The sequence below is a fragment of the Oreochromis aureus genome, linkage group 4 (assembly GCF_013358895.1).
Source record: "Oreochromis aureus strain Israel breed Guangdong linkage group 4, ZZ_aureus, whole genome shotgun sequence".
Classification (NCBI taxonomy): Eukaryota; Metazoa; Chordata; class Actinopteri; order Cichliformes; family Cichlidae; genus Oreochromis; species Oreochromis aureus.
In genome coordinates this window covers 23,867,143-23,882,358 of record NC_052945.1, presented here as the reverse complement: position 1 = coordinate 23,882,358, position 15,216 = coordinate 23,867,143, and the positions used below count along the sequence as shown (strand labels likewise).

Here is a 15,216-nt window from a genome sequence, read left to right as displayed (position 1 = left end):
GCCTGTCAACTTCAAACAACATATCTTAAAAAATGAATAAATAAGTCTGCACTCAGATAGAAATCAGACATGTGATCAGCGCACAAGCAGTGAAGCGCACATGTGCTAACCATAGGAGCATCTGCTTCATAGTAGTGGTCTGCTTCAGCAGCTACTGCAGTATTAGCCCTGCTACAGTGCAGTGAACAAAACAGAGGTAATGTAATGCAACACTAGCATCTGTCGGACAGCAGGTTACCAAATCATAAGTCCTACGTGTCGGCGTGTTTAACTGGACGTGCTTTAATCCTTTCGGACCTTCTTCGTTCCTCATCTGCTTGCTCCAGTTGGCTCTGAATTTGTCTTAGTGAACAATTTTCATGCATTTATTTGGATTGTGAAACCAGGACAACTGAAAAATACAAATAACATCTACGAATTCAAATCCAAAACATTAGAAGAAAAAGACCCGACCGGACTTCCTATCACTTTTTGCGGTCCATTTTTAAAAAAGAAGAAGCCAACACATGCCTGGCACGTTAAAGCCCTGTAAATTATTTAACAACAAATTTTAGATGCAGCTTTCTCCCGCTGCAGGACAGTCCCATTTTAATATCTCTATTAGCCATTACCATGTTCTGTAAGAGAACATAACTTGCCTTACTTTTTCACGCCTCGATTCTTGAGCGCCTGCAGCGAGCAGAACCGATATAAAAATGGGATTTTAATCCCCATGAGAAATTCCCTGTGAGTTCTGTCCTATCCACAAAAATGAAATGAGGAAGCTGGTAGAGATGCTTTTTGGTGCTTAGAGACATGTGATCAATTAGGTGATGGCTCACTGGCACTTTAGCCCATGAGGGAATACTAGGTTTTCTTCTCAAGGACAATTAAACAGAAGTCTTCTTATCACTCCAGCTGACACGAGATCAACAGGGGACCAGAGTGTGGAGTCATGGGCAACCAGTTTTTCACTTAAAGGTCAGATCATGAAGGAGAAAGAGTTTCTGATAATATCATCTAGGTTGTAAGCAAGGGTTCAGTTTTAAAAAATATATGGCAGAAATGCTGCAGAAAGGCAGTTTCCCACAGTGGCTTACAGCGGTAACAGATAGGGATGACATCAAAACAGACAGAGTGCTTTTCAATACCAAAATTCTAAAAAAACATCACTTTTTTCAGTACTGTAGTTACTGTATGTGCCAAGTAGGGCTGTCATAATAAATAAATAAATAAATGCCCGATTGCAATCAGATTAGATACTCATCTGCAGCAGTATTGATACCATATTTGCCTCCTTTCACTGACAAACAGCTTCACGCACAGCAGACAGGCAGGCACCCAGCCCCTCCCCTCACTAGCAGCTGAACACATTAGCAGTGGCATAATGAAAGCATGTTAAAGACTGACACCCAGGTCTTTATGAAGAATTCCACGAGGTCAGTAAAGCTCCTGTTTCAGCAGCATTGAGGTGCTGAACACAGTTATTAACATTTATGATGGTGTTAGCTGCTTAACTGTTAGCAGTTCCACACATTAGCCGACAGTTAGGTTATTGTTAGGGTACCAGGTATGGGTAATAAAAAATTATAACGTTACTGTTAACATTATCGGTCCTACCTGTCTGTGACGTTATTAGGAAGGATTAATTTAACAGGATAACAAAATTATTTACCTCTAAATGTGTCTCTTAAAGCCCCTTGTTGAACCTGAGGAGAGTCTGCCAGCAACTAGACAGAAACAATACAGCAAGCCTTACCAACGCTACTTGATCACCATGAAATATATGGTACCAAGTCCCCAAAAGCAAAGGAAATAAACAGAGGTGTAGCTGAGTCTATTTACATGAACCATTATTGCTCTAATCTTTGGTTGTTTTTTGTTTAAAAATGTTGTCTTTTTTTCTGTCTCTGTGGTACCAAAACTTGTATCGATTATTGCGTATTTTCCCAGTATCAGTAAGTTTGAAATTCTACCATGGTGAAAACCTTTGTAGCATTGTCAGACCAATGAATTTGTATTTGTGCATATGTAAGATTAGAAATGGCAGTACAGAAATGTCAATAAAGGTTTGAGTTGATTTTTTTAAATCAATCAAAAAATGTTGCTCTTCTGAGGTTTTGCTCACATTGAGGGCTAAAGGTCCTTAAATGGTTTTGACCTTTCTATTGTAGCGTTGTTTCTAGCAGTGAACAGACAAAATCACCAAAGCAACCCAACACAAAACATGTGCGTCAAATCTTTTAGCAAACCACAATTAGGCACAAGTCCACAAGTCATGACAGAAGACACGACCTGCAACTTCCTTTCGTACCAGAGGAGTCGGTACGTTTCTAATAGAAACAGCGGTCCACCACAGCAATCCTCAGCTCTTCTCGAGAGGAGGGTCGTGAGGAAGTGTTGGCTGACGCACACTGACCTATTCAGAGAGATCATCAACGTGGGTTTGACCCACGTCACAGTGTCAGTCTGAATAGCGCATGAATCATCCACTCCAATCTCTAGAGCTGATAATCTTTAATGATGAAGGCAAATTAATGAATCTTTACATGCAGAAAAGAAACAAAACTGAGTGTGTGTGTGCATATGTCGCTGTTTAAAAGTTTGTTTTTCGATTTTTTCGGCCTCTGAACGCACAGAAGTCTCAGAGAGGAAATGTGTGGCCATAAGGTTGCCCCTTTATCTAGCTGTTTATCTACCTTTCTACAGCATGTTTTTCTTCTCCGACTTCAAACTCTGCGTCAGATCATCCTCCTTAGATTCACTACACCTTCAAGCTTCCACTATCATAGGTCTACATGAACAGAAGCTTGTCAGAGTGGGGTTTTTTTAATCACTTGAAGACAAAGAGAATCTCAGAAAGAATAAATGTAGTTTACTTTTATAATCGTGCTTGTATTTTTATACTCTTGGTACCTTCTATATTAGATTCCAGGTACTCAGGAAGCACTTAGGAAAATAAATGTGAGTCAGGTCCTAATTTTGTTTTTACACCACCCACTTAACCACATCACGAATGAAAAAAAAACCCATATTGCAGCGGTTCATCTTCAGCTTCTTTTCATAGCGCTTATATCTGGATGCACATTATGTTCTTATGCTCCAGTGTGTTAAAACATCCCACAGATGAAAATGATCCCGGCAGGATGTTCAGCTGAGGGGGTAATAATAGAAAGTAAAGCAGACATGAGCACTTCTCCTAGGAAGTAATTTCACTTGGACTACTTGGCACTTTGAAATTAAATTAAAATATCTGATTATTAGAATAAAATGGCTGCCAGAACTGTTAGTAGAGGGAATACAGCTTGAACTGACTGATGAGCTTCAAAAGAATATATAAAGCCAGGAACTAATTTGTGCTTGATTCTGAGCCTAAAGCAGCTCAGGTAAGTGTTACAGCGCTTTCAGTCTATAGAGGCAAACAGACCGAGTGCTGGGCGTACTTGGGGCTGTCTCAATTATGCGTGTTAGCAGGTCCTATAACAGAAAAGCTAATTTACCCTAAAAATAACCAACCCACCAGATTTGGAGGCTGTAATACCAACCTTACAGACACAGAGGGAAGTGCAAGTTGCTGCACAAAAGATTTAGCATGTAAAACAACAAATCTCACATCAGCAAAGGACGAAGACTCACAACAGGTAACATCTACTTCTTGCCCAATACCAAGACACGCCCTTCATGTCTGCACGTGTCACCAGTGTGAGTCTGTCGCTGATGCTTGTGTATTTATATAAAAGCAGCAAGTTTCTACTGACAACTCAAACATGTATGCAGGCGTGCCAGCACTCACACACAAACATTGCTGAGGACATATTTCGTCTTACCGATCGCCGGGGTCAGGATCCAGCACGTTAAAGGATATGGGTTACAGACCATGCGGAGACACCAGTTGCGAGGCCTCGTTGTTTGCTTTAAGCAGAAGAAGGCCATGGGGGCCAGGGCCGGATACGGCTGCTGTTCCTCATCCTCGGAGACGCAGTCTGGATCACGGATGGGAGCCGTGATGCGAACTCCCAGTGTTGGTCCAACTTCCACTTCCAGCTCCGGTTCCTGTTCTTCATCCCCCTGAACTTCAGGACTCCATTCATTTCCTCCATCTCCTTGAACGCTACTGCTGCTGCTCGTCCTCCTCCTCCTCCTCCTGCTGCTCCTTCTCGTCCTCTCCACCTCCTCCTCTTCCTCCTCATCATCCGGGCGTCTTCCTCCTGGGTCATCTTCATGACCTTGGGCGTCATTCCTGTAGGATGTCGGTACAGCAAGCCTTACCTCCTCCCGCACCTCCTCCAGCTCCTGGCACTCTGCGTACTGAAAGCGCGCTCTCCCTTCGCCATCAGTCATGATAGAGCATCAGGCAGAGCCACTCTGAAGGGAGGTCAGAGGAGAGAAGGAGGTTAGAGGGAGGCGGAAAGTGGGGAGGGAGCCCACGGTGAGACAAAGGAGGCAGACATGAAGGTAGAGGAAAGATGCAGATTAACGGTGACAGAAAAAGAAGCGAGTGAAAGATCAACTTGGCAAAGAGCAACTGGAGACAAATCGCACAAGGAGCCAAATAAACACTTAGGCCATTTCCTCCTCCAATCCCTGAGCAGCAGGAGCTTCCAATCAATCTAAAACACGGATTTCCAATACAGTCCTTTTACAAATCAGCCAGGGTTTTTTTTATTTTTTGTCAAAATAGCCTTTCATCTCAGTTTTGTTCTTTTCTCCTTAAAATGAACAAAAAACAAACAAATGCTTTCATCAGACAAAACTGGGAGTCTCTGTCAGAACATCAAGCCTGAATTTCATAGTATCCATAGTAATAACACAGTGAAGGCACCATGGAGCACTACAGACTGACAACTGCCTGCTGTTGCAGCAATTAGTAGAAATGTGAAAAATGTGTTTAGTGAAATTAGGTAACAATTAAGTGCGAGTACTATAAGAGTATTATAATAGTAGAGGGATGTTTTTTTTCCCACTCTGTCTCCCCCTCTCTCTCTCATTCTCTCTCTTCCTGTTGCTATGTGATTGAACAGATGGACTGTTCTGTCTCTGGTCTGCTGAAGGTTTTTAGCCCACACCACGCAATGGTGGGCAGGGAATGCGCCAAAAAAGAGGAAAAAAAACAAACCACCACAGCAATAATGATTATTATTGTAATAAGTGGAATAACGTCGAGAACAAAAACATTAGTGATCATAATCCAGCTAACAGACTTTGCCCTTTTGGGGAAGCTTTTCTTTTTTCTTTCTTTTTTAACGGGCTTTGTTGTCCGCCGTTTGCTGTTATGTGAGAAGAGCGCATCTGACCCTTCAGGCAGTTGGAAGCTCTCCTCCTGGGGTTCTTTTGTAAACACCGAACAATATTAAATACACTTTGATATGAACAGTTGCTGTAAAAGTTCTTCCATTCGCGTTTTAAACGGTATTAATGGAAGTAGGAGCCGCCAGAGCGCGCATCATCTGTGCCTTTTTCCGTTTTTCGTCCCTAAAAAGTGGACTGTCTCCTGCACTCAGTGTGTATAAAAATAATCACATGCAAACAGAACAACTTTATCGTTTTAAACTACCTTATTGAGACGGAATCGGAAGTTCCCATAAGCATGATCCGTGACTTTCCGTCTTTCTAGCGCACCCAGCCTTTCTCAGCGACCCGGAGCTTCCCTTTCCTTCTTTCCTCTCTTCTCTCTCGTTTTAAAACAAACAAACAAAACAAAACAAAAAATTATCCTTCTTTGGCTTGCCAAAGATCAGAGGTAATCCGAGGGTCGTTGGAAATCGCTGGAAGTAATCAAATAAGTCACTTAAAGTCGTCTTGATTTGGCGCGTTCAGTTAAACGGGAACATCTATCCACATCCATGCATCCATCCATCCGCTCCTCTCTGAGGTGTTCGTTACGCAGCGTGGAGCGGAGATGCGCGCAGGAGGGTCGGGGCGTGTAGGTTTCTGCGCTGAACCTCCGTGGATGGTCTGACACGGAATTTTTAAAAAAACTTGGCCCAGGACCCGGGAGCCGTGACACGTGACGTGATCCCCGGCTTTAGGAATACGGCGCACAGTAGGAGACTCACACCCGGGCGCGAGAAACGCGCAGAGAGCCAAGCTGGGCGTGCACGCACCGCGGTGTTTAATGGATCACAAAGCAGACGGCATAACGAGAAAGAAATTAATACACAGTGTGTCGGTCCGTATTATTTTTGGCAATAATCCCAACACAGAGGACTATACCGGCAAAAAGAAAATACTGGTGGTGGGGGGTTATATCTCCTATATTGTTCTTTAGAGTAAAAAATAAATGTAAAAAAAAATGCTGGAACCTGTTGGGAGTAAAAGGAAGCAAGTCTTGGTTTTTGACTTTATTGTGAAACATAGACAAAGACAAAGGAAGATAAGACAAAAAGTGAAAGAACATTTTAGATTTTCTCATAATCGGGCCCTCCAGGGTCATCGAAAACACTCCTGAGTATAAAATGTACTTAAAGAAAAACTGATATGACACATATTTGAAATTATATTTAGTTTAATTCAGTTCAATTCAATTTTATTTATATAGCACCAAGTCACAACAACAGTTGCCTCAAGGCGCTTTATATTGTAAGGTAAAGACCCTATAATAACACAGAGAAAACAGAAAACCCCACTGTCACCCTGTGAGCAAGCGCTTTGGTGGGAAGGAAAAACTCCCTTTTAACAGGAAGAAACCTCCAGCAGAACCAGGCTCAGGGAGGGGCGGCCATCTGTTGGGAGGCTGGGCGTGAGGGGAGGAAGACAGGACAAAAAAAAACACACACAGTGGAAGAGAGCCAGAGATAAATTATAAGTAATGATTAAATGCAGAGGGGTGTAAAAACACATCAGTGGATCAGAGGAACTCCACAGCAGCCTAGGCCAAAATTAGTGAGGAGTGGAAATTTTATTTTACAACAGCCATCTTGGAATTTGCCATCTATCCATCGGTGAGAGCAGCATAACCGACAGAGTTTTCATATCACCAAGGTTCAAAGCACTGCTATGCAGGGCATAAAGCTTGAATCTTACATCAGCCCATAGGCATATCATCCAACAGAGACAAAATTCACACAACACTCGCAAACAAAATGTTGTTTTTTTCTGTTTAATGCCACAATAAACATGTCCATAATTATAATTATATTTAATATTTTTGTTCAGCATGTTTATCACAGTTCATCCTGTATTCAATCAGGCAACCGGCGCCTCCACAATTTGATTTGACAATCAATTTAAACTCCTTTAAACTCCCATACTGCTTGAATGATCAATCACAATTACATTGACTATATTTAATTAAGAGCATCCAAGGTTGACGGAGTCAGAGAACTAGAGATGGAAGAGCAAAGTGAAAGAAACAGGATGTAGGATGGATACTAGGAAAGTGCTTTACTGTTCATTTGACTCCTGGGCAGCCATACGCTCAGGGCCCTGAACAAAGCCTGCTGTCCATAAAACCTATCTTTGAGAATAACTGACACCACGATCGAGAGAGATTTAAAACTTCCTTTTTAAATCAAATCTTTCAAATCAAATCTTTCTGACTGAAGGAGAATTTGACCAATTGAAATCAGCAGCAGAGCGTCCTTCAGAAACACAAACGAAAATTCATCGATGCATTTGTGGTTCATAGAACTAACACAGATAAATAATATCACACCTTAACACTCACAACGGTGAATCTCTTTGACGATCTTGTTTGCAGAGACACAAAGGAAGTGGACATTAGCCTCCACTGTGAATGCTATAACCCAATTAAAAAGCCCCTATGATGCACTCACTCCTGTTGTAGCTATAGAAATCCAAAAGGCGCATTGTTGTACACGCCATTTCCAACAGGCAGAACTAAACCCAGCTTACACAGGCAAGTCACATGATGCCCTCTTTGTCAAATCATGTGTGGAAGAGCTACATTTATAAAAAATATAATAATAAATAAACCAAACACAGGAACTGAAACAAAAGGTAAAGAGCTGGTGGGAAAACAAAGAAAGGGTTTAACATCAAGGGTGAGGTCTGATTTATGCTCTCAAGCTCTCTTTGCTGTGGTTCTTTTTTGTTAAAGCAGACAGTGTCTTTCAATACCTCCAGAAATGAGGGGATTTTGAGCTTCAAGCCCTCTGGTGATATGTGATAATAAGTGATAATGGCTGTTTAATGGACTGGTAACATGTGAAAAAGGTGGCAGCGAAAGACTAAGAGCTTTTTAAACTTTAAACTCTAAAACATTAGCAAATGCCTAACGCTTCAGCTCGGGTCAACTTGGGAATTGAGATTTAGCCATAATGCATTTATTTATGGACTTATGGATTTAGTTGAAGTTTGATATTCCAAATACTTCTTACTTAAAACAGCTCAGAAATTAATTCTAAAAGGTCTTTCATCATAAAATATAGCAGTGCAAGCATTCGAGTGGCAACATTATGTAAAATAGTTAGCATCTGTGCGCCGAGAGGAAGTAGTTTGGGGGATTGTTTTGTTTTGTGTGTCTGTGTATTACATAATGGCTAAGTACACTGGCAGGTCAACAATCTGACATAATCCTTTTAATCTTTGTGTGTATCTTTGTCTTTACTTAGCCTGATTATTCTGCAGTTTGGTTGTTCACTTTAGAAGTACACCAGTGGGTTTCACTGAGTTTTTAAACAATATCAATATTCAGCTTTAGCTGCTTTTTGGGGCAAAAAACTTGAAGTCGAGCAGGACGATGCAGTAAATTCTATCAAATTTGACAGTCTTTACTCTAAAACAGACACTGATGCAGAACAAAGATGCACACAGCTTTTATAGTCTGTGTGCTGCAGTAAACATGGCGACTGGCTCGTCACGTTTCAAAATCCAAAAACGCAGCGCTGGGTGAATCAGACCAGATGTGACACTTTAAGCCTCCACACACCACAAATCTTTCTCCCCCTGCTTTAAAAATCTCTGAACTCAGTTTCTTGAATTCCTAGTTAGGGTGCCAAAAGCCTAAAAACTGGAGCCAGGAGAGGAAAAGTACTGGCCGTTTTTGCAGACGTCTTCAGCTGACAATGATCTTTGTGGTTTTGAAAACCTTTTGGCAAGACCTTTTATGATCACACTGCAAGTAATACAGGTTTTTAAAAAATATATATATTGAACAGTTCTGCGTTAGAGCTACTTTATGCAGTGCAAAGATCACCTAGGAGCATCAGTTATGCTGGAAAATAATGTATAAATGCTGGGCTCGTGTACAGTATGGGAGCCAGCTGCCAAACCTTTTCATCGCTAAGCTGATCAAAGTTATAAATTGTCAAAAGGTTGATGTTCTCCTCTGTGGCTTGTGGTGTTTGAGCCATTACCCTGAAAGCCAATTAAGGAGATTTTGAAGATGTGAAACTAAAGGGACAATAGGTTTTCTTAAATGTCACTTTTGGCTCTCCTCATCAATATTGTGAAAATGCTAATTACCCAGGACTTAATCAGCCACAAGCCCAACTGAATCACTCTTTAACATCATCTGCATGTGCAACAGGAGACGTGAGTGTGTGTGTGTGTCCATTCTCATTCTCAGCTGTGAGAAAAAGTGACTAGTACGCAGACAGCTCGAGCTCTTCAAGCCCATCCCCCTCCCAACACCTGTCTTTCCCTCCCACCTGTCCGTCTCCCTCCCCAGGCTTTTGCACATGCAAACTTGGAATTCTGTCTTCATTACTCTACGCTTGGCTCCTAAATGGCTCCTATGAGAGTTTTGCTAATGCGGGCTCCACTCTGACGCCCTGCTCAGCTGTGTGTACGAAGCCTGGATAACCTGTGTTTCCCTCTCTCGTCAACCAACTGATTTTTCTCTACCAACCCCCCTCCAGGAGTTTGTTCTTCCTCAAAGGAGAACCGTATCTGATAATATCGGCTTGTTTCTGTTTTTATTACACAACAAAATCAACTCTGAGTCGAAATACCTGCACGTACACAATACACGTGGTTACAAATTCCGCAAAGGAGACAAATAATAGACTGTCCTACGTCTTTGGGGAGGAAAACATCTCTTCACACACTGCAATTCATTTGCCACCGCTCCAAATCAATAGCGCGTGCGCTTCCCAAAGATAATCAATACTCCTTTGTCAGGTTGCCATCTACAACTCCCCCCCCACCCCCCATCCCATCTCATCTCATCATCCACCATCCTCCACTCCGACTCCCACACTTTCATCATCCGGCCTTTTCCTCCTGAATTTCTCATCCCGTGTCATTGCTTGATCCTGCTAAGTTGGACTTTTGAAGCGCTGCAGTGAGACTGAAGCCACTGCAAACACAAAGCAATGTTTTTTTCTCTCAAACAGCTTTCCAGTTTGAAAAAGTGAAAAAGTTAGACGTCCAATCGCGCTTTACATTCGGTGACGTTAAGTAAATAAGGAATTTAGTAGCAATATATCAAACTGTGTCGTTTAGAAAAGCACATATTCATGTTTGACTACTTTTCCACTGAAAGCAAGAGTGCATTACATTAGGCAACTGTGAAAAGGGTCAGAGCGAGCAGTGAAAGGGAAAATGGCAGGATTTTCAAAGAAAGCCAAGTTTCCTATCAAAACATTTCAACGAAAAGCATCTCTAGGTTTTGCATGTGTTGACTGACATGTGATCTCTTGAGATGTGGAGGGCAAAAGCACAACAAAGACTTCAAAGACAAAAGTAATGAATAAAATCAACAAAGTCGAGGCACAGCTCTACATCGATGGCATTATCTCTGCCTCGGCTAGGCTAGTCCTCTGATCTAGCTTACTTTCACACGGCTGTGTTTGTCCATCCTTCCCTCATCTTCGCCCTGCTGGGGTCTATTCATTAGACCTGCTGGCATATGTGAGGTCTGTTCCTCTGTTCCTGAGCAGCTATGAGGCACTTCTATACAGTGCGTGAGTGCGTATTGCACAAAGCAACTAAAATATACATATTCTAGATGTATTATTGAAATCGAACTGAGTTGAGTAAACAGAGGCATGAAAAAATGTAAAGCAGGGATGGTTGAAAGAGAAAAGGATGAGCTTTTTTAATACCCCATGTCTGTCTGCGTGCCAAAGTAATCATTCTAATTAGGGTATGGGAGAGGAAAAAATATCTGTGCATTCATAAATACACCAAGAAAAGAAAGGAAACAGTTACATAACTCACACGCATACACCCACCCACAGAGTCTGCAGCAGGATCACAGCCAGATTTAGAGGGAAATCTGTCCTTCACAGATGTTGACATGAGAACGATACCTGTGTCTATGTGTGTGTGTGTCTGTGTGTTTCAACAGTTAGGACTGTTCACTTGCTCATGGAGCTCATTCAGTGACATTAAAGTCTTCTAAGGTTGAACTCAGTGTTGAAATATTTACAGACAATCAGTATGTTTCACTCCAAAATGTTTCAGTCTCATGTTATCAATATTCAGTGTTTGACTTGAAGGATGCAGCTGATTTGCTAATAGTTTTGCTTCAGTGGGTAAAGAGCAACACCTGAAACCTGAAATTTGCAGCTGGAGTTTCTAGTGCCTCCAACCTTGAACGAGGCCACATGGTCTGGTACACGGCTCTAAGGAGCTTGGAAAGAAAATCGTCTGGACTTCTCTAAGTTGCTTGAGGACGTTTCACCTCTCATCCGAGAAGCTTCTTCAGTTCTAGGGTCAAATGGTGGAGAGTCCCAGATGAAGGTAAAAGGGGCCAACCTGCTACTAATGCAGTGTGCCTAAAAAAGTGGCCAGAGAGCGTATATCATAGAGATAACCAGTGGCTGGTTGGGGAATGAATCTTAGGGTTCATTCACAAACAATACAGAGTCTGTAGACTTTGATTAGTGTGGTGTCTGAGGGGTTGATTAATGAATGATGCTCATTTAGTGAGTTTCCACTTGTCTTGAGACACAGACAGACAATGAATGGCTTGTATGGAGATCTCAATAAATAAAAAGATGCAAGCATGACTCATTAATGTATTAGTTGTTCAGTTCACATATTTCTAAAATGTTTTTTACCCTCAACACATTTAAATTCATCCTTCTTATGCAATCCTGCCTCCTTGGTGTGTCTTCCTCTTCATTAAATTTGGATTCTGTGTCATAACACCTAAAACCAATCCTATCTGTGTTCAGGCATTTGAACAGAAAAAGACCTGATGAAACTGATGTGGAAATGCCTTCAAGAAGTGGATCTGATTCGTGATTGCTCTATGGCTGGAGTGTGATTACATTTGTCTGCACCCTGTCTGATTTTATCTATGCACACACACACACACACACTCTCACACTCATACACACAGACAAGAGCTGACTACCTGCTAACCTCTTGAAAAATGTAACGCTCATTTTCGATACAAAGACCTGCAGGTTGCTGCCCACATATACACCCCTACTGGTAGACTTCAAACTGATCCAGAGAGAGACAGAGAGGCTCAGAGTGAAACAGGGGAGAGACTGAACAGAGAGGAATAGAGGTAATCAAAGGGAAAGAAAGATGGAGTGGGACACACACACACACACACACACACACACACACACACACACACACACACACACATGCGCGCACACAGGAAGAGTGAGAGAGAGCAGTGCACAAACGCTGACACTGAGAGAGTGAGAGACAATGATGTCTCATAGCCGCAGTAATGACAGTAACATCAGGATTATAATCTGCTGTTGTATAACAGCATCTGACAGCCTTCTGGGTGATATTATATTAACACATACATGAACAATCATACAAAGCAACAACCCTTCAAATACTGACTGTTCCATCCACAGATGTTCCTTTGGACTCTTGTTAGAAAAGCCTTTTCTCTCATTGACTGTATAACAAAATATGTTTGGATTTTTTTTTGCCCTTATTCCAAAAAAGACATGATTTGCCCAAACCTGTTCACATGGCGAATGAAAGACATTTGTCCTCAAATGCAATCCAAGTCTACATGAAACCACATCTGCATTTTTTTCTGCAAAGTTTCTTTTGTTGATGCAACTCGACCCACACGAACTCTTGGCTATCTGGTTTATGTGCAACACAGAGCTGACCGTGACAGACAAGAGGCCTTGTGTCAAATGTGCAGTGTCTACAGAACATGTGTCTTAGTTATAAACCCTAGCTAAGACAGACACAGTGCTGTGCAAAAAAACAAAGAGCCACCCATTTGACTTTAGTCTTTGTTTCCAAGCAGCCAGACTTTGTTGGAAGTTATTAAAAGTGGTCTTGAGCGATAGTTCTCCAGGCTTTCTTAAGGTCTTTCAAAGTTTTTCTATGAATATTTCAATCATAAAAAATCCCTAACTCAGAGAATGAGTGAGGCTTGTGTCTATACATAATAGACAACTTAGCAAAGAACCAATTTTAAATTGTATCTTTCTCCACTTTGTTACTAGCAGCCTGTTAAAAAAACAAATCATTTCCTTAGTCAAAAAAATGACAGTCTGACAGGCATAAAATAGTATTTTTGCATCAACAACGTGCTATTAGTCAAAAACTCTGGCATATCTCAGCATTGTTTGCAGTGTGTTCTTAAGGAAACCAGACAAGTGGAGGACAGAAAAAGTGGCAGGCAGAAAAGTATCTGCCTGTAGGAAAAAATCCAGCGAACACCCAACAAAGGACCCGAGAGATGCATCTGGCCCTTCAGTTGATCTATCTACTGTTCACTGAAGCCTCATCAGCAGTGATCTCAGTGGAAGAGTGTCTGTCAAGAAGCCATTCTTAAGAGAGAAAAGGCTGATGTTTGCCAAATACACAAGAACTGGACTGAAAATCAGTGGCAACAGGTTGGATGGATGATGAATCCAAATCCAATTGGGAATCTTGCCCAAACTGATTGAATTATGAACACAGCCCAGAACCTCAACATTACCGGAGCAGTGTGGGATCATCTTGACAGAGAAAAGAAAAGTCAGCCAACATCCAAAGAAGAGCTTTGAATGTCCTTCAAGAAGCCTGGAGAACTATTCCCGAAGACTACTTAATGAAATGACAAGAAAGCTGCATCAAAGAGTTCAGACTGTGCTGAAGAATCAAGGTGGTCATACCAAATGTTGACTTTCAAACTCGTTAGATTAATACAGTCTCTGTTTTTGCCTTTTATACAACATTTCCATTTGTTTGCTCACATTTCAATAAATCACTACAACTACTGCCTTAATAATATTTTCATATCCAGCTTCTAAAACAATGATAAATTTGGAATAGGACCTAATTGTGATCATCAGGATGATATTTGTATAACTTTAATTATTAAACTATTAAATTCTAAATATTGTCATATCCATACTAAAAGTCTTAGTTTACATTGTGTCCTACTTATAACGACACAATGTAAACTAACAATACTAATACTAATAAAACTAATAATAAAGTGGTTTTGTTGCACTATCAAACCTGCACTGTGTCTTTGTCATTGTACCTGTATATACACCTCCAGAACCATGGTTCCTTGTCCCCTAGTCCCCTGTGCTGCTTTCACAATGACTGGATGGCTAGTGGCTTTAAAATCCCCTCTTTCATCTATTTTATGAGAATCTATTTTTAAAGACTGACTAACTGGAAACAACAGTGCCATCATGGTCGACATAGATGGTGATGAACCGCGTAAGGCAACAAGGAAATCATTGGATAGTCTTCAAATCTAAGGACACTGTTAGATTTTCTCCAAGGTCACTTGTAGTTGTGAAAGTTAGACAATAAGGAAACAGGACAGTTGCTGAATCAGTGCTTTTGAAGTGTAATACTGGAGATGCATTTTACCAATACTATGCACAACCAAAAGGGCTGAAAGAACAGTTTTGGAAGACAAATAAAGAAGTTAAGACTCGCTTATTTCGAACATGTCATCAGAAAACAACGGTCATTAGAAAAGGACATTATGATTGGAAGAACAGAAGGAAAAAGGCGGCAATACGTTGGTTTAACACCATTATAACAACATCAGGAAGGACTTTTCCCAGACTTTCCATCACTAAACCTGAACCCTAACTGATTTTATGAGGCTTTTGCAGTTTCACTGTACCAGAACAAACACAACCAAACTTTAATTATATCATGTCACCGGACTGGCTCTAGATCAGTTAGATTAAGTCAGATATACTGACACACAAACCCAAGTCCATTTGACTCAGTGTCTCACTCAGGTAAGTTAGGTTGTTTTAGTCATCAATGATTCCTTTTATTTTAAACATCTTATTATGGACATAAGAAGGCACAGTAAGGACAGTGGAGAGATGGTAGATGAAGCTTCCAGGGCATCCAACAGTTAATTTCTCACAAAAT

The 15,216-nt window shown here is 41.2% G+C and overlaps 1 protein-coding gene across 1 annotated transcript in view; it reads right to left on the bottom strand.

Annotated features, from left to right (window-relative positions):
- Positions 1-5,914, bottom strand: part of cacna1ha (calcium channel, voltage-dependent, T type, alpha 1H subunit a) — a 128,781-nt gene extending 122,867 nt beyond the window's left edge. The window contains exons 1-2 of the mRNA XM_039611146.1: positions 5,534-5,914; positions 3,845-4,344 (exon numbers count right to left, since the gene is read on the bottom strand). Coding sequence (XP_039467080.1) covers positions 3,845-4,320 — 476 coding nt within the window. The 5' untranslated portion in view covers positions 4,321-4,344; positions 5,534-5,914. The remainder of the gene's footprint in view (positions 1-3,844; positions 4,345-5,533) is intronic.
- Between the last annotated feature and the right edge of the window lie 9,302 nt (positions 5,915-15,216).